At 42.7% G+C, this 20,600-nt stretch overlaps 1 protein-coding gene across 1 annotated transcript; it reads left to right on the plus strand.

Moving 5' to 3' along the window:
* Positions 1-1,375: 1,375 nt before the first annotated feature.
* Positions 1,376-17,865, plus strand: wscd1b (WSC domain containing 1b). The gene is made up of 9 exons (XM_029449045.1): positions 1,376-1,545; positions 2,646-3,278; positions 8,238-8,352; positions 9,441-9,625; positions 11,403-11,524; positions 11,929-12,103; positions 12,585-12,749; positions 12,856-13,056; positions 14,962-17,865. The coding sequence occupies exons 2-9, from the start codon at positions 2,888-2,890 to the stop codon at positions 15,312-15,314; spliced, it is 1,707 nt and encodes a 568-aa protein (XP_029304905.1). The 5' UTR covers positions 1,376-1,545; positions 2,646-2,887; the 3' UTR covers positions 15,315-17,865.
* Positions 17,866-20,600: the final 2,735 nt, after the last annotated feature.

Raw genomic sequence — 20,600 nt, forward strand, 5'->3', positions numbered from 1 at the left:
GGGGGATATCCTTGGCTACCTACTGCTGCTTTACCTGGGGAGCATAGGAGACAAAGGAAGCGAGGGTCCCTAGCTGGGGTTTGTCAAACTGAACCGGCCTCTTCTACCGAGTATTCTTCTGGCAAATGTCCAATCCCTGGATAATAGGCTGGATGAACTTCAAAGCAGGATGGCATTTCAACGGAACAATAAGAACTGTAACGTTATGGTTTCCACGGAAACTTGGCTTCACCCTTCGATCACAGACAATAAACTCGAGAAAGTAAGGGAGGAGGTGAGATAATCTCTTCTGCCTATATATGTACAGTACATTTTAATTTAAATTCTCAATTAATTCTTCAATTCTGTTTTATTTCATTATATTCTATATGTACAGCATATATTTGACTTATTCCTGCATTTTATCATTGTACCATTATGTTCTTGCACTAATTAATTGTATTTCTGCTTGCTTCTTTTTATGTGTTAGTTATACTGTATACATTTGGAGGAGCCTGGGACTTCATTGCCAACAACTACACTGTAGCTGTTGTGCATATGACGATAAAGCCTTTGAATCTTGAATCTGTAGAGACATTTTTTGGCACACCAGTAATTGTGACTTGGCCATTTACGGTATGTGAAGTTTAATAAGCCAAGAAATAGCGCTTTGTTATGCGCTGTTAATTCCTCTTGTTCATGGCAGGAGCGCGCAGACGAGGCGCTGTTCGTGGTGCTGAAACGTAAACACAGTCGGTTCACTGATGCATCATCCATGACTCATGGCAAAGTCCACTCATTTAGTAATTCAGCTAAACTGATGTGCAATGCTGAATCCAAGTAAACAAATATAAATTAGCACAATAAATCGGCCATTGTGACAAATGGCTGGAGTTCGGGATCTCCAAACTATCCGCTGCAGGATCTGCACCCCTGAAGGGACCTCAGAGATATGGCTGCGAAATAAATGTCTTCCGATGTTTTGCTTGGTCCTTGCCCTCCATTAATATGACAAAAACGACCTTGCAGTATTCGATTGCTCAGTACTTTCTTTACCAAATATGCGCAGAGTCAAATGGCACGGTGCATATGAATCTCTGTGTCGGGAGATACGTTAGGTAGGTATATAGGCTATGGTGAAACCGCTGTTTATTATAAGGCCCCTTATGTGCAAGCTGTGGACTGCTGGACACGATTCTTCAGTTTGCTCAGTAGAGGAGCTGTGACGCGTTTGGATCACCAATGCAAATGAGACTGACTTCCCATCCTCCTGCTGCTGCTCCCCCCCTTCTCTCTCTCACCAACACTCACTCACACACACACACACACACACACACACACACACTGCCTGTGCTTTATATCGCCGTGCCAGCCTTTCAGAGCGACGGAGAGCAGCACTGGCTGGCTGAGAGAGATAGCTTATATAACACCAGCTCTGGGAAATGTTGGAGAGTCGAGGAGACCTTCACTGGACAGTAAGCGGGGAAAACAGCGATCATAACGGCTATAAACTGATAAGTGATCGCGCGATACAATGATACCGAGTGTCCCCGTCCACGGCTGAAGGTAAGCTGCATGTTCAAATAGCCTCTACTGTAAATGGTGGAAGCACAGTGAGGGGGTTTTAAGATGGAAGACCTCGGATTCTTAAATAGGTGATGCGTTTTTACTCTTGCGGTGTATTGATTTATATTTCAACACCCCATATGTCTACATCAACACATACAGGCGTAGATTCTGTAGGATAATTTGCCGTAAGAAAAATGGAGTTGAACATAACTTGGGCACTCGGACTTGAGACTCATTGTGCAAACTGTTGCTTCTGTCCTCGGGAGCACTACCGCACCCCTACTTTTTTTGTGGGGGGCGTACAGTTTGGCAGGTCGGCTTCACAAGACAGAGCACGAGAGGCCTGAGATGAAAAGTAGATCTGAAGGGCATGACGCCGTGTGACGGCCACCGCGGCATCTATCGATGGCTGTGGAAACATAGCTGGTGTTACATGGGGATCCTCTATAGGCTGGAAGTAAAACTAGCTGTATCAAAGAGCGGCTTGCAAGAGACCATCGTGACAGAAGAAGACACAGAGTGGGTCAGGGCTGCACTTCACTGCTCCTCGCTTCTGTCAAAGCACCAGGCTTCATGACACACTGCCAACACATCTCATCTCTGCATGTTTATTTTACACATCACTTCTCTCCACAGATAGTAGCATACTGCTATCATAATCCTAATTTCATAAACTCCCATAATGCGCTCTCCAGACGGTTTTTTATTATTATCACATGATGTCATTTGACTGTGATAACTGAAATTTAGATATTGCCGATGTTCACATAAATATAAACTGACAGTGCAGGAATTGAATGAAATCTCTGCATTGAAAGAGAATCCAATTTGAAATCCATATTAGTAAAGGTTGGTGTCTCCCCCTTTTTTTTAAACAGATGAATATGATATGCCACCACACAGACCAAACTGGAATTACAGGAATACACCATGGGATGTGTTGCAAGCTGCTGCAAAACAGAAACACAAGCCCATATGTTAACATGAGCTATGCATTTAATCCACCAGGCATATTCTTCCCTTTCCTTAGATTGTGCTCACATAGACTTGTGCTTTACATCCATCTGCTTGTGTTTTATTCTGTTTTTGTGCTTCAGTTTTCCCCCAAGGATCATCCTGGAGCTGGTGACCACGGACTTGGATATTAAATCCCTCTCAGTTGTGACACATCCATCGTTCCGATGCTGCTATTGGAAAATGATGGACCAACACACAATGTCTATGACACTACCAGATGCTGCAGGTCTTTCCAAAATTATGAAGTTGTAAGTAGGTTACAGATCTTCTCACTCCTTATTCATGAAATGACCTTTCACTGAGGTGAGAGACAGTAAGCAGGATGCTGGCGCCCCACTACAGACTGCACTGCTTCTTGAAGCGGGCTCAGATGCTGCTGCTCTGCCTGGGCATCGCATATCTGATGGCAGGCAGCATCCTGCTCCTACAGCGCTCCAGCATCAGAGTAGCTCAGCCAAACCTCGCCAGCCTGCCGCCTCTGCTGTCCCTCGCAGCACCTCCTACCGCCCTCAGGAATGCAGGCTTGGGCATAAGGGCACGCTCCAGATGGGCCGCCATTCAGCCTGTGTCCGGAGGGGGAGCCAAGGCAGGGCGACACTGGCCTGCGTCCCAAAGCCTGGGGGTCCAACACTTGCATCTCCGCTGGTTTCACAGTCTGCTGCCAGACAGCCCAGAGCAGAGAGTCTCTCTCCACAGGAACAGCAGACATAAAGGTACACAACTCTACTGACCTTACAGCTGTGTCTGTCAACACATTCAATACATAAGTACATCATAGTGAATCTGAAGAGTTTGACAGTGTGGACACATTGACTTGACACTGTCCTGTCTTTAGTCCAGGTCTTAAATACTGAGTTGTAACTTCATAAACATTACTGCAGCTTTTCCTATAGCTAACTGGCAGCTAGTGTTGATGTTAACATGTGACCATGTGATGGCTTTTCCTATTTATATTCTTTAGTGTACCAGTCAGAAGTTAACAATATCAACCAGTTGTGCTTAAACCATCAGCTGCTTGTGTGCTTTTCTCAAACTCAGCGACCTCCAATATGGCTGCTCAGATATTTTAAGTGATCTTGTATATCTGTAGCCAATGTTGTGTACCTCTATTGCCGTTAAACACAAGCAGATATTGCAAAGTCAGTGAAAAAGCTTTAACACAATCATGCTATCGAAGCAGAAGGTACGATAAGTGAGAATGAAATATCCTGGTAAAGATGTGTTGACTGAGACAGTGGGTTTCCTGGTGAATAATATATGAAGGAGCAAATACACAAGTTTATTTTCTATTTTGTGATTTACCTTTTTAGCTTATATGGCCTGGAGCCAAGGTACTACACTCTCTGCACAGGGCTTCCATGGCGCACTGTCAACAAGCTTCATTGACATTAATGAAGAGACAACGTGATGTTAGAACATTTAGTTGTTACTCGTGGGTGCTTCAGTCTTGTAGATGAGGGATAGTGCTCACTGCTCCTCTAAAAACCAGAGAAGGAAAAGCAGGCAGGCTCCAAAGTAGTTTCTTGATAATAAATGAGTAATTATGAAGATGATATAATTCCTCACTGTTGAGGAGCCTTCACCATGACTTGAAGATATCCCTGGAGATTTCTTCAATCATTTACCGGTGCCTGTCAGTGCCTTTGCCATTTTACTGAAATGATAAATACAAAGGAATTACCTGCAGTGGAACATTTGTCCTTCCAGCACATTCTTGAAAAGCATCCCACAAGAGCCCTTAATCCTTATTTTAAACAGACACTACATAACCGCTCAGTCACTATGACGGATATATGAAAAATGTTGGAGGCAGGAAAAAGATCAGTTTCAGTAACAGCCATCTGGCAAAGGTTCCTTTTTAAAAGTATTACCCTGGACTCTGAATTAAATTACCCAGGTCTAGTGTGCCACATGCCCTATAAGAGTAACAGGTTGAAGGTTTCAGAGGACACGCAAGGGCTCGCTACTTGTGATATGATCCATAACCCTCGACAGTGCAACTACAAAAAGTGCATTTCTCAGTTTCAGTGCTGAAACCATTCGTTGATTAAATTCGCAGATGAATTAATCTGCAACTATTCTGACAAACAATCAATGTTTTAAAGCAATATGCATTTTGAGAACACACTTTTTTGCTTTATTGCTGATAGTTATATGAGAAGATAGATACCATGCAGCTGTGAATGCATCCAGTAAATATGAAGCCAGCAACTGGTGAGCTTAGCTTAGCATATAGACTGGAAATGGGTAACAGCAAGCCTGCCTCATCCCCCAACAGCACATCTAAAGCTCACTCATTCACATGGTATATGTCATGTGTTTAATCCATGTGCCACTTGTGGTCGCTGCAGGGTTGCCAGGCAACCAGAGAAGACTTCAGGAAGTCACTGCTCCCAGCTAAGAAAATGTCCAGCACAGAACCCTCCATAAAACCAAGTGTAACACGCGATGTAGTGAGTACGACATTTTATAATGTAACGATATACTTGTCAGTGCTCTCTGTTGGACACACTATACAATAGCAACACTGTTGCTATATTGCCTTAAATATATCTTTGCTATTTCTTTACTGCAGTTACTCTATGTTTGTCGGCCTGTCAGGCTCGACTCAGGACTCCAAAGCATTGACAAATAAGGAAAAGTAAGAAAACATTGAACATCATCGTATGCAAGGCCTGCATTTCTAGTTTCCCTGTGTTTGTAATATAATACATTTAGGTCTGAGGTTTGCTATTCAATCTTCTTGTTTTTACTTTAAAAAAAATCTTTATTTACTGACAACTTTGACACACAGTACCTAGCAGTAATAACACACAGCCCGGTGGAAAGGTTTGCAAATGCATTTGAATTTTTTAGATATTCATAGATCCATGAGTCTTACCTATTCAAACATTGTATTATGAAAGTTGGCGATGCATACCACTTCGTGTCTGCTGCTGGAAACTTTGTGCCTTGCAGGGATGAGTCACACATTCCTTGATATGTAAAGCACATTTTACACACCCAGAGATGTGCAGAGGGATCAAAAGTAAGACAGGTTGCACAGAAGGAGCCTCACTCTTTATTTTCTGATGGTTGATTTTTATTTTACATTTGTTTTTTACATTTCAGGTCATTTATCAGACGCTCTTATCCAGAGAGACTTACAGTGAACTAAGTACAGGGACAGTCTCCCTGGAGCAGCTCAGGGTTAAGTGCCTTGCTCAGGGGTACACTGGTGGCAGCCTGGTATTGAACTCACAACCATCTAGTGTTTTGTTTGGAAGGCGTACCACTAGCAAAGTTTTAGGTAGGCAGGAAGTGCAAGTGATTGTGTTGTAGACAACTGGGAATGTCCCCCCACATGTCCCCTCATTTTTATTGTTTCAGCTTTGATTCAGTAAGAACTGAGGTCTCTCTGAATAATGCAACAGAGTGTTGATGCCATGTTCTTTGCTGACTTTTCTGTCCCCCTGGGTCTTGCCTCTCAGGCTATGTACTGTAAACATTGCCCTACCTTATTGGTAATGGCTGTTAGGGCTTTGGGCAACCTGAAATACCCGCAGACACTCTCAGGGCTGGAAAATGATCATGTCAATGTTTATTTTTTTCAAAATATTGAATTTAATCTCAATTTGTATATAAAGTTAATATTCTCCTTAAGATATGCTAGAATTGAACATCAGTTAATGATGTGACAGTGAGCACAGGACTCTTTGGAGTAAAGATATTAAATTATAAAGATAGTACAACATCTATTCAAAAACATAGTATGAGTAAGGGTAGGTTACAGACGTTTAGATGTTCACATAACATTTTGTCTTTTTGTTATACTACCATTTCTATGGAAAGCACAATAAACTATTTTTCTATTTTTCATGCGATGATACTCTCTCTGACCCCTGGTGAGAGCCTTTCTGTAAGGCTATTTTACGCCAGACTGTGAACCTTCTTCAGCCCACTTGAATGGACACACACAGTGCACATGCTACCCGTGGCACATGCCTGTTATTAGCCTTCTCCATCTAATCCTACGGGGAAGAATCAGCTCCAGCACAGCCATCTGTCTTAGTGTTTAAGAAAGCGACACAGTGTCAGGCCTAAGTGCAGTGATTTCTATCATGTCTGGGCCTGTGGGCTGCTTCCCTCCATTAACCCTCAGCTGCAGATGCCTGGGGCATCTCCTTCACTTTGATTAAAGCAATGACCTGCCCCGCTGCGTGGATGAGGGGGTTGGGGGGGCCTCACCTTGGGTGATGCCTCTTGAGATGCTTTCTACCACAGACTTTGGCAGCCCCGGCCTCTTAGTGCTTTCAGACGGCAGCTGCTGGTGTTCTCCAGCGTTTGTCTCCCGAGGCGGCTTGTGACTCAGCCTTGCCCAGCACAACAGGCTGGATGGGGTTCAGAGGACATCGCAGACTGATTGAATCACAAATTCGATATGGTGATGTTCGGCCTGCCAGAGATATCACGGTCCATTGTTTGCGTCTACCTTGTCTGCGCACCTTGCTGCCACATTTCTTCAGTCCTTGCATTTGGTATCTCCGCCAACACTTTTTAAATCCTTTTTGGCCAGTTTGCATCAGTTTAATTTTGTGCTGGTAGTAGACATAAAAAAGCTGAATCATCAGTGACCTTGAAGCCTTTAAAACATCTATGAATACAAATTCATACAAGGGCTTGTGAAATAAACCTAAAAGCCAACATATAGAAATGATCTGAATGCACACACTGGCCAACAAAGACTTTAACCTCCCTGTTCACAACATACATTAGTTCCTGAATGAGTAAAAACATCTAGCATAAAACCTAAAAATTAAATATTCTCAGACCCAAAGGGTGAGATGTAAATGAATTCTGCTCACACAAAACATGCATATGTTACCCTTCACACAGAGACTGATGTTTATAAAGAAGACTTTCATGTGTCAGTTGAGCTTAGTTTGATGTAGCAATGTGGCAAAGACAAGGATAACATCAAAGACTGAATTTGGGTGACATTTTATGTGGAGCCTTAATCTTGTCAGCACATCATAATCGTCTGTCGTAGCCTTTTATGCGTTACATTTTCCTTTCTACAGGAGTGGTTTTCATTCCAGCGCAAGTAAATAGCTTCACTGTAATGTAGGAATAAGAATAATTGATATTGGATGGGTGATCAATAAATCCTAGTCATGTTATAAATGAGTTGGATATTATGACTAGTAAGTGATGATGCAGAGGCTGCTTTGGCACTGTTCGGGGAGGTTGTCAGTGCTGTTCTTCTCTTTGGTAAACATGCTTAGAATAAAGAATAAACATAAATATTGACTTCATATTTGGTGTAATTTATGTTTTGTTTGGGCTAATGATTATTTTCTTGAGCGATTAAACTGTAAATTAGTTTGACATAAGTTTGATATAAGATATTCCATTTTCAATCCCATAAAACAATGTTAAAGAAGCCTCACATCTGAGAAGCTAGAAACAAACAATGTCTAATAGTTTTTCTTGACTAATTATTTAAATTCACTTTTTATTTAAATTGCAGTCAAAACATTTTTCCGTTAACCGACTAATTAATTAAGTGACTGATCATTTCAGCACAAAATGTTGTTGTAACACAAACACACTTTTAAAATTGACACTTTTCCATTGTGCGGGCACTTGCTGAGTGGAATGTTTCAGTCTCAATGGTTTTCTCTCACATGCAGGAACCTACATGGGCTGCTTTCTGCACAATGCCAGCGATCGAGCCCTGGGAGGAACCATGCTTTATGACCTGCGCAAAATGACCAGTTCTCTGTGTCAAGACACCTGCTCAGAAAGGTAATGCGTTCATGTGAAGGGACCACAGAAGGCCTGCTGTTTGAGTGAATGCTTTGGATCTCAGTCTCCTCCATGAATGCCTCCTGTGTTTAAAGCCAGCGGAGAGCCAGGTGGCTGAATGACAGTAAAAGATGAGGGGAGAGGGAGAGGAGAGGGAGAGGAGAGAGAGGGGAGAGGGAAGAGCAGGCCAGGACAGAAGGCTTGATCTATTGCAGAAGAAGGAAGGAGGGAGGTGTGTATGTGTTAAAGAGCTGAATGAGTAGTTAGTGAACAAATCAGAGGTTGGATATGTGCTTTCCTGTGTCCGTGGTGTGAATCTCTCAACTGAATTTGCAACATTGAAATGACTGTCCAAAGCTGCAAGGAAACGTGGTGAGGCAGGTGGATCTTTCAAAGCAAACTCAAGGAATGACCCTCTTGAATTATTCCTCTTAATATCTCACCGGTGAGGAAGCAGCGTAGCCCAGCTGAAACAGAACAGCAGAGGACAGATGGAGGCAGTCAGACTGAGTTGTAGCTCACATCTACTGAGCCCCCCTCCCCAATCCCCCATCCAGAAGCAAGCAGTCATGCCTGTTACCTGAGTGGGCTAATTAGAGCGATGAGTAAAAGTAAAAAGTCAAGGCAATTTACGAGGACCCTTCAAAGGACATATATGAAAAGGTATTTCAATGAGGTCACTGTCTTTCCCAAGGAGGGAGGATAAAGAGAGAGGATGAGTCACAACAGCGTTGATATGTAAAGTGCAGATCAGAGGGTGACCGCAGTAATGCTAGAAAATGGCATAACTGTCAGATGAGGGCAGAAGGAGAAGCACTGACAAATATCACAGGGGACAGACCACACTGTAGCTTTAATACTGGGAAGTTTCAGTTAAATGATAAGTTTAAAATGTTAACTGATGTCCTGCGGGATGGCTTAGCCTGAGGGCAATAGCTTAAGGTTGTGCATTGCTCTTGGCTAGGGCAATGACTGTGTTGCTATCTGTGTGTGTGTGTATGTGTGTGTGTGTGTGTGTGTGTGTGTGTGTGTGTGTGTGTGTGTGTGTGTGTGTGTGTGTGTGTGTGTGTGTGTGTGGGTGTGGCTAGTGGGTACCAATTTGCAGGTCTGGAGTATGGAGCTGAATGCCACTGCGGAAACCGGATCAGTAGCCCACGGGCTCCTGAGGAGGATTGTAGTCTGGTGTGTCGGGGTGAGAGGGGGTCTCCCTGTGGAGGTGTGGGCCGACTCTCCATTTATAAGGTGGAGGAGCAGCTGCCAGGTCACAGAAAATGTGAGTCAACTTCCCTCAGGAAAGACGCAAGATTTTGCTATTTATTCTCTGCACAAGCTGCTCTATGTTCTTTTAATATGGCAATCCCCATAGAAAAGAACAGTTTAAAAATAGAAAGACACACACACACACACACACACACACACACACACACACACACACACACACACACACACACACACACACACTCACACACACATATTTTCAGCTTGACGTAAAATATGTGATATACTGTATATGATCTTACTAAGCAGGGATTGAGATGGGCCTATTCTCAAATCTCTCCGGAAAAGTTAAAAACAGTTTAGGCGATGTTGCTAGGCAGATTTGCAGATGGCAGCTAACTTCCCCTCTCTACAAAAAGCTGTAAACAAAGTTTTTTTTTCTTCTTTTTTCTTCTTACTTATTTTGCTCGTCTCAAATGTGATGAAGGCTGAGTAAAAGAAACATCTTTCTATCGCTGCTCCGACAGTCTAACGTGCAACTCATGTCATGCATTACTACGGCAACTGTGAGCTATCATCCCCAGTCTTAGTGCTATAATATACTGTGCATACATATTTGTCTGTCACACTGTCTTTACTGTACATTGCAATACCCCCCCCCGGGTGCTGCAGAAGCCACTGCACTACAGCACTAAATGTGTGTTAATCCGTGGCTGAAAATAGTCCACAACAAATGGACGACTTATTCATATTTGAGTCCAGTTTGCTCAGAAACACAGAGCCTTCACATATTTTTATGAAATGACCTTTCTTAAAAAACAAATTTTTGCAACTTGTTTTTTAAAGATTTATCTTTGATATGAATCAATCCGCCTAAATCCACGAACAATCACCACCTCTATCTTTGATGTCTGTCATCTTCAATGTCTTGAGCTTTGTTTGATTTCACTTCATTACTTCTTTTGTGGCAAGATGATTTTCATGACAAAAATGCTCATAATGTAAAATAATTTGGGCAAAGAGGACGAGTCAAACTGTTCATCTGAGTGATGGGGCTCGTTGCTTTGTTGTAGTACCACTTCATGATTTAGGCTGATTAAACAGGGGCATTTTTGCATAAAATCACGCTTAGTGCAACTTAACACTTGATTGAGAAAATGTGTATAAGAATATTGTCTGAGACGGCAACTGTGGAGTTTATAGACGGTGTGTCACAGAGTACACGTTGTTTGCATGGGGCACAGATTGCTTGTGATGTGGCATGATTTAGGATACTGTATATTTCCTTTAAAAGAACAAGATGTAAGGAACTCGTAACCTTTTGTAAGTCCACTGTTAGAATTGTGCATTAGTCTTTATATTGTAAAACATTTCATAATAGTAGCTATGAGGAAAATTCCACATAGCAGAAACTATTTAGTTCTTTATGATATGCACCACATCATTGATGTTGGCAAGGTCAAATGTATTATATAAAGGCTTTATACCATATACAGTATTAATATTCATGATGGAGGGTTCAGTGTCTCTGAAGATTTGCAGCTGAATTATGAATGTTTTATACACCAGAATTCAGTTAAGTATGGGAATGAAATTAGGGCAGAAACACTTTGGGACGGATCATTTGTATTCAACCCTTATATCAAATAACTCAGTTTTTTCTTTTTAATCTGACAATTAATTTCTCAGTAAATCCTTTATTTGCCCTCATCAGTGAATACATGAAAACCACTTCTTAATGCTGGTTATGCAGGGGAATCCTTCAGAATCCATTGTTGTTATCCTGCCACTAGTGTGCAGCCATTTTCTCATGTGTATTTTTCTTTTTCCAGTCAGAAATGTACACTACCGCGGTTGCTTCAAGTTGCAGAAGAGCACCATCAGCACCTTCCCCATCTACTCCTTTCAGCCCAACCTGACCACACAGTCCTGCATTGAGATCTGCACAGATAAGGTTTGAATTAGTCCTCTGGAGAAATGACAGACTTGAGGATCAATTTATTGCACAAAGCTTTCTGTAGCGTATAAGCGGAGATCACACGAGGGGCCGCAGCGAAATATATATAGAAATATTGCATATCATGTTGCAATGTTAACTGCATTGTGATTGATTCTCACACTGTGGTGTGTGTGCATGTATGTGCAGAACTTTCTTTACTGCAGTGTCTGCCTGTGTGCTTTGACACTGAGCATTTTGACCTTCTGTAACTGGAAAAGTGAGAAAAAATGAACACAAATGAAGCATGAAGTTATGCAGACTTCCCTGCTGGACTAAGCTGACACATCACTCGTGGGTAGAATGTAAATCTTTGGATAGAGAAATAATACATGGTGAGCGTTTGTGTTTTTGGTTTGAAGGAGCTCACGCTGGCTGTGTTCAGGAAGCCCCACTGTTTCTGTACGTGGACGTCCTCTCTCTTCAGTCTCAACCAGCAGTGTGTGGGGGACACTGGGCTGAATCACACCAGCAACTCCACCCCCACAGCGGCCTCTGAACACGACCACTACCAGGTGTATCACACACCTGTGCTTGGTGAGATATTTGTTATACAGATACAACCCATTGTCAATCGTCGGCATGTAACAACATCTTGTTTGAAACTCCAATGATGTAAAGCTTCATTGTGATTGGTAGCGGGAGATGGGAGAATTTTATTATTACCTCCCTAAAAGTTTCCCTCTCTCTTTCCTCTTGTAAAGGGATCTGTAAAACATCCTCAGCCACGACTAAGACTAATCTATTCCCCGACAATATTGTGTTGTTCCTTTGGAGAGATACTGAAATACTTGCCCTTGAAAACAGTCTCACAACCCAAACTTATATCAGACTGGAAATCAGTAGTAGGAAATAAGTCAGTTTTTTCACTCTTGCAACCAGGCTGCAATTTGTGTTACTTTTGTTCTGAAAATTAATTGTTTTTGGGCTCCCTGCATCCACACTTTCTGATATAATTCAATCTGGTGTAGCTCTGATTAGTTTTGTAACTAAAACTGACAATAACTTCTCGTTCTAGACTCCAGGTGCAAAGAGAGGATGTTTCTGCCTCAGAGAACCAGCTCCCTGGTGGCTCTTTCTAGTTTTCCTGGTGCAGGCAACACCTGGGTACGACACCTGATTGAGCTCGTGACTGGCTACTACACTGGCAGCTTCTATTTTGACGGCACACTGTACAACAGAGGTGGGGAGGGCACCTCACCACTGTTCAAAGGAGTGTTTGAGTGAGTGCTCTGTGAAATATTGCCTCGCAGCTGACCATTATCCATTCATTTATTCATTGGTGCCAGGTTTCAAAGGAGAGAAGGACTACTGGAAGAGTGGTCGCAGCATAAGTGTAAAGACCCACGAGAGCGGTCAGAAAGAGATTGAGATGTTCGATTCTGCCATCCTGCTGATTCGAAACCCTTACCACTCCCTCGTGGCTGAATTCAACCGCAAGTGTGCTGGACATTTAGGACACGCCACAGATGCACAGTGGAAAAGCAAAGGTAATACAGTCCAGTTCTTTATTGTCCTATGCCCAACTACAGTTAGCAGGAGATGGCAATGACATTCTCAGCTCTCTTAGCTCAAGCAAGTAAAATGTCATTAGAAGCGAAGGCGTAAAGACATAAAATAACTAAACTACAATTAATAATGCTAACTTCACCTGCACCTGTCCCTTTCACCTCACTCATTATCTCTGCCTCACATCTCTTTCCCCTTCTCCGTTTAAACACTTCCGCGTACCCCTGGAGAGATGCGCCTCAGCTCTGGATAATGTAATCCAAAGACCTATAGAAACTGCAGGTCATTTTCCATCTCTCAACTGCCAATTTAATAAAGCCAACCTGCCCAAAAAATAATTATGGGTCAAATCAAATTTGTGTTTGCTTGTTTTGTACTAGTAGTAGTGGTTTGGGAGAACTGACCCCTTTAGGTGCTTTGCAGTATCCTGGCATGACGTCCGTATCTTAGTTTATTTTCTGTGCTCCAAAGTTGTACAAATGTAACATTCTTTAATTTTGGTCCCAAATCAAAGTCTTGAAATCTGAGATGTAAAGAAGGAAATTTCCTACACATCACACGCATATTGCATAGGGAATCATGTCCCTGTATTCAATAGTTAGTATAAGATCTAACAATTATACTCACAAATCACATAATGCTTGATGAAACTAGCTACTGTCTAATGCTACATTTCTACTGCATGGTACGGAAAAGCTCTATTCAACTCGACTTGTTCTTCTTTGGTGTTCAATTAGTAAAAGTTGTGGATACCTGCTACCTGTTTTGGTACCATCTCAATTGAGGTTCTAAGTGAGCTGAGCTGATACTGGAAGGTGGAGAACACTGCAGACCACTGATTGTCGCGACACAGGACATCCTGCACAAACTAACCATTTTTTTAATTGCCAAGCTACAGCCAATAGGCCATACTCTACACCAGGGGTCTTCAACGTTTTTCAGGCCAAGGACCCCCAAACTGGTGTAGCGTGGAGCAGGGACCCCCTACATTTACTGCGCAAATTTCCTTTAGTTCACCGCTCTCCTTTCCTCCACTCTGACTGTAGGAGAGTGTCGCCGCCCTTCGCGAAGTACAGCGGAGGGAATGTGAATGCGCAAAGCAAAAACAAAAAGTCAATAAAAAACATTATCAGGTCTCTCTTGAGAATGAGACCCTGTGTCTCAATGAGATTTTACCTGTATAAATAAAGCTAAAAAAAAAATAGCTTTATCTACATACAATTTCGCGACCCCCCTGCAGTACCTCCGTGGAACCCCTGGGGGTCGAGGACCCCCTGTTGAAGACCTATGCTCTACACCATATACTATGCTTACACCACACACACTATGGTGTAAACTACGTACAATATGGCGCACACTACATACGGTACAGTGTAAACTACACACTGCGGCGTACACTGCACACAATATATCGTACACTACGCCACACACTACGTACACTACAGCATACACCACATACACAGCGGCATACACTATGTACAAAAAGCCATGATGGCTGTGATGGTTTGTGTACCCAGAGTTCTCAGAAAAGAAAAGAAAGCAAACAATCTTGTCCATTACGCCGTAGACTATGCATATTACAATGTAACCTACCTATACTACGGCGTACACTACGCCTCAAACTATGCTGAACACTAAGTACACTACTCCTTACACTATGCCGCACTCTACACCTTAGCCGTGTTGTGTTGAAGATGATTTTGTAGCATCGCTATGGCAATCTGCTGAGAATCCCACATACACTGAGGGGGTGCTATCCACAGTGGAAAACGAAACAGAGCAAAGGACCTGATAAAAAATGTAAATTGAGTTGATTTGAGTCGAGCCGAAGCATGCAGTAGAAATTAGGCATAAATGTCCTCAACTTTGCTCTCTTTCACCTGCAGAATGGCCAGAATTTGTTTCCAGTTACGCACCCTGGTGGGCGTCCCACGCTCTGAGCTGGCTGAAGTTTGGACGTCGTCTGCTGGTGGTGCATTATGAGGAGCTGCAGAATGCTCTTCTTCCTCAGCTCAGTCACATAACAGCCTTTTTAAACGTTTCTATGACTGAGGAGAGGCTGCTTTGTGCCCAGAGCAACCAGGATGGGCATTTCAAACGTTCGGGGGCCCAGCGGCCCTCTTTTGACCCATTCACTCCGGACATGAGACAGATGATTGATCCCTTCATTAACACTGTTGACCAGGCACTGCAGAGCAGAAACTTTAGCGGACTTCCTCAGGAATACCTTCCCAGATGATGATCTGAAAAGGTCATATACTTAGTCCTTTAAATGACTGCTCCAGATGGGTGTTGCGATAGATAAGTTCTTCCTCGACTGCTTTGTGGGGAACATGCACACACTGGCTAATGTAAATGGACCATCTGGCTCTTTGATAAGACAGACGCACTGTGAATGGCTGTAGAGTTCTTTAAAACACACTGGAGGTCACTGGAGGAAACATGACAATTCATTATGAAAGCTGATGGTAATCAGTAATGAAAGCTTCAGGGCCAGGACTGCCTCTCTGAGAGCTGCAAATATGATGAATACTCAGAGAGGATTTGAGATGATTTGTTGACCTGCAGAGTTGGGATTATCTAGCAAAGTGCACAACTATGTGTGGGTAAATCCAAGATGGACTCATTTGGGTTTAAATTCGTTTTCTGTGGCTCTTTATAATTTAACTTTAGTACATATATATGTTTGTGAGACAGTCTTGCTCTCACCCAGATAAAATGACGAAAGGAGAAGGAGGTTTGATAAATAAGAAATTATTTAATGGTGCCGCACTTTAGCCTTTCCAGGCAAAACAAAAACACCACGCTTTGCCGCATACGTCCCTCCTCCAGGTCCAAGCGTACCGGAAGAGACCAGAACCAGGTTACCACAACGCTTATATGGTGTGACTGATTATCTGATTCCGTCCAGCTGTCTGATCTCCACTCCTCGACTCACCCCCTGAGCGCGAGAGAAAGTCAGATACCAACAAGTGATCTGAACATTGGCATCCTTCATGCACTGTAGCCACTGGAGCTGGGCATGGTCCAACTAGAGACTGAAAGAGCATTCCATGCGGTAATAAAACAGGGCGGTTGACCCTCTTCACCTCCTGGGACAAAACTGCCCCTTGTCTTGTCTTCAAGACAAAAGGAAGAGTTAGGAAAATACAGGAGTGGCTTCCTACAGAGGGCTTGCTTAACTCTCCAGCTGACACAGCTCTGTCCACTGGACCAGTTCTGAGGCACCCTTTCGGGTAAGGTCTGTCAGTGGGCTGGTCAGCTCCGAAAACCCCGGAATGAACAGAGTAGCCGGTCAGCCACAAAAACCTCCTGACTTCTTTATTTGCCTTGGGCACGGGGCAGTCAGAAATGGCACCTACCGCCCAAATGGTACAACAGATATCGAACCTCCCTCCGCCCAACCGCTCACTTCCTCGGGTTGGCCATGAGCCCCGCTCTCCTCAGGGACTCGAGCACTGCTCCCACCTGCTGCATATGCTGCTCCCACGTCTCACTGTGGATGATGATATTATCCAAGTAGGCAGCAGCATATGCAGAGTGGGGACACAGAACCCGGTTCATGAGCCGCTAAAAGGTGGCTGGGGCTCCAAATAACCTGAACGAAAGAGTCACAAATTGGTACAACCCGTATGGACTGGAGAAGGCTTTTTTTTTTCCTCTCTAGAGAATCTGCCAGTAGCAGATTGGTTAAATCCAGTGTCGTATAACAATGCCTTGGTCTGTCAAGATCTCTTTTGGGATCCCGACTCGGGCGATAATATGTGAATGTGAACCACCGCCCGGCCAATAAAATCGGGCCATGATCCAGTGTAGTGTTTTGTCATACCCTAGATGACCAGATATGGGGTTACGATGGAAATTACGGGTCAGCTTTGCCATGCCCTCGAAAATGTCCAGATATGCCTCCGGGTCGTACTCGGTAGTTATCTTCTGCATGGCGACATGCGCCGGGCTGGTCACTGGTTCGCCCTCCCAAGTGGCCGGTCATTTCAGCAGCTCCTGCAGGAGAGCATGGCCCTCACGTTGAGATGCTCTGTTGCCGTTGTAAGGTACTATCCTGCATTGCGGCCAGGAGATGGAGCACCTGCCCCAGCCGGCTCAGTGAGGCTTCTCCCTCTGTCATGTCCCAGTTCAGGCACCAATGTGAGACAGACCTGCTCTCATCCAGATAAAATGTTGAAAGGAGTAGGAGGTTTGATAAATAAGAACTGTTTTAATGGTGCCTTTCCAGGCAAAATAAAAACACCACGCTCCAATAAGGTCTCTGCAAAAATCCTCAGGCCGTTCTTTACCACACACGTCCCTTCTCCTGGTCCCAGCCTACTGCAAGAGACCAGAACCAGGTCACCGCCACATATATATATATTGTGTGACTGGCTACCTGATTCCGTCCAGCTCTCTGATCTCCAGCTGAGACACTCTAATCTCTCCACCAGCAGCCAGCATTGTAACAACACCTCACTGCACAGTGTTTTTAGCATACACCCATGTTAATAAAAAATAAAAGTCAAACTAACACAGATGACAGCGACAGCATTAGCGTTACCCAGATTATACTGAATTTCTGTAGTAATCCGTGAGTTGCTACAGGTTTGGAAATGTTGATAGATAAAAGCCTTAAAGCTGCTACATGTGGCTGAAAGGACTCTTCATGTAACAAGTTAGTCTTTCCATAGATATGTTGATCATAATGAAACTGCTTTAAACTGTAAAATCCAGCTGGTTCTATAAGTATTTTATTTCATTAAATGCATTTTTTTTAATTGATTAAAGTCATTGAACTCGCATTAAATGTTTTTCACTTTAATGGACTAAGGTGAGGCAATATTGCACTCTCAACAGGTTTGTGTGTTTAACTGTTAAGTCTTCACACCGAGGCAGTTTGTAAAGGATGATGTTCAGATAGTGTGTGTACCCAGTGTTCTCTGTAAGCACAAACAGAGGCTAAAATAACGTGTACAAATCTGAGCAAAATAACTTTGCTCTCACTTGTTCCTATTAGTACATCTACATTGTAGATTTCCAGACCAACCACTTTAATTATTTTTGGATAAATAGTGCCACCTGATGGCTGAATTTCAGACACAAGCATTAACATTTTAGAGTGAGGCATGTACACCTCAATCTGCTTTCATTAATTGTATTTCAAAAGAACAAATGACTGATCTAGGATTACCTTGAACATTAAAGAATCAGAAGTTGTATGGGATAGTGTTTATTTTGCAAAAGGAAAAACAACAGAGCCTCTGCAACATGGTAAATGTACCATGTAGGTAAATTAACCCCCTCTGACACAATACCAAAATAACTCAATATTAAAGTTTCACAAAGGATTCATTGCAGGGCTGTCATATTGGTCTGTACAGGTGTCATGCTGTCACAGGGACAAGGCAATATCATGAAAGATCTACAGGACATCAAGATCAGTTTGCAATTCTTACAAAAGGCTGTAGATGGTCTTCAGAAAAGACTGTCTGACCATGCCACCGGTCTTAAGATAATTTGAGAGTCTGGAGAGTTAACATCATCATTGATGGAGTCCCTGAAGAAAGGAGTTAATAATGGCATGTTACATAATCTAAACAAGTGCTAGTCGGATAGTATCAACTGAGGTTGAATATGTACATCGCAAGGGAACATTTGAGGAGCAAGGTCAGTTGCGGTAAAGCTGCATAGATTTAAGGATAACGAAGAAAGGAAAGAGGAAAACACGGCACCAAGATCTTCATCAATGACGATTTCACAGACAATGTGAGACAGAACGAGTGAAATTGAAGCCTAAATGTAAGGAAGCATGTGACAAGGGACAGATTGCATATCTAGGTTATGATCAACTCATTGTTCACCATGAATGATTTGATAACATATATTTTAGTTATGGTCTCGGTATTCATTCTGTGTTATTATGAATCAAAATAATATATCAAATACATCTCCAAAAGATCTGGAGTGTGTGTAATCCTCTACGAAAAGGATTATCAACCAAAATGTAAACTTTTTCCAAATGTAGTAGAGGGGGTTGACATGACAGAAATGTACATCGGAGTTTCTTTTCATGTATCAAGTTAAAGACACAACTTCTACTAAAGATCAACGACATAACTTTTAGAACTATGGACTGTGCCTGCCCCGTCACAAGGTCCGATTCACAAACCATCTCGTGCTCATGATATTACAGCACAAACACGCCCATAAAATCTTTCAGCTAATATGTAATTTGCACTTATTTGCGTCTGAACGCAAATATGTATGTGGCAAAGAAGGCACAAGTCCTGACCAAGGTTCAGAGGTATTCCTCAAAATGCAAACCTACACAATTCTAATAATAATAATAATAATAATAACAATAATATTAATAATAATATTTTTATTTTAGTGGTTTGAGAATTTACATTATTATGGTCTTGTGCAGGTTTAGCTGCTGCAAAAATGGCACAACCGCTTCGTTAATTCACCCCTCAGTATTCAAATGATATTTATTCCTTAATTCATTTGGCAACTAAGATCTAAGGCAGGGGCGGGCAACTGGCGGCCCGCGGGTCGCATGCGGCCCTCGCCCTCACTTTGTGCGGCCCGCGAGTCAATGTCCATAAATCAACCTGTCGAAGCTCTGCGAGGGTTCTGTCGGAGCTCCGTGAAGGGGGGGGGGGGGGGGGGGCGGTGCAAAGTGGCCCTCTGGCAGTGAGGACACACTTTTTAGCCTGTAACATCTACTCCAGGGATGCCCCGTGAAATTCAAGTTTTCTTTTCTCACACACAAAGAAAAAATAACGCATTAAAAATATTAACGCAGATTAATCACACTCCTAGATGCCCCTGACTTTTGCTCCAACAGCACGGAGCTCCGACATCACGGCAGTGGCGGTTCTGGGGGAGGGGCTTAACACTGAGCCTGGACCTACCTGTGGCCCCCCCCCTCCGAGCGAAGATTGTACAATATACAAAAAGTACTGATTTTGCGACGGTCCAGGCAGGGGCGGGACTTTATTTGATGGGCACACCATGCAGTCAATCACATGCGAGGACAGACTAGGATCATACCATTATGTGAAAGAAGGAAGGGGGGCAGACGCTCCAAAGACAGCGAGTGTAGTGGTACAGGCCAGGTGCACGCAGAGAGACAGAGAGACAGGGGATTTAAATGCAACAGCTCAGGAGAAAGTGAAGAAATGAGCGAAAACCAAAAATAATAATAATAATAATAATAATAATAATAATAATAATAATAATAATAATAATACATTAGACTTGTATAGCACTTTTCTTGTAACTCAAAGACGCTTTTATCTAAAGTGTCATAATGTTAAGACTTTAGCCTTTATTTATTTGATCTGTTTGCTGTAGTTCTGTGTTAAGTTGTTAATTTAAAGGTTTGATTAAATGTTAAACAATAGGAACTGTGTATTTTTTTTGTAACAAAAAAAAAGCATAGAAATAAGGCTTTTATAAAAACACTGAATGAAAAATTGCTTACGAACACGCAAACCATTTATAATTGCTAAATTAGGCTAAACTTAGAAGT

Source organism: Cottoperca gobio, chromosome 14, assembly GCF_900634415.1.
Source record: "Cottoperca gobio chromosome 14, fCotGob3.1, whole genome shotgun sequence".
NCBI lineage: Eukaryota > Metazoa > Chordata > Actinopteri > Perciformes > Bovichtidae > Cottoperca > Cottoperca gobio.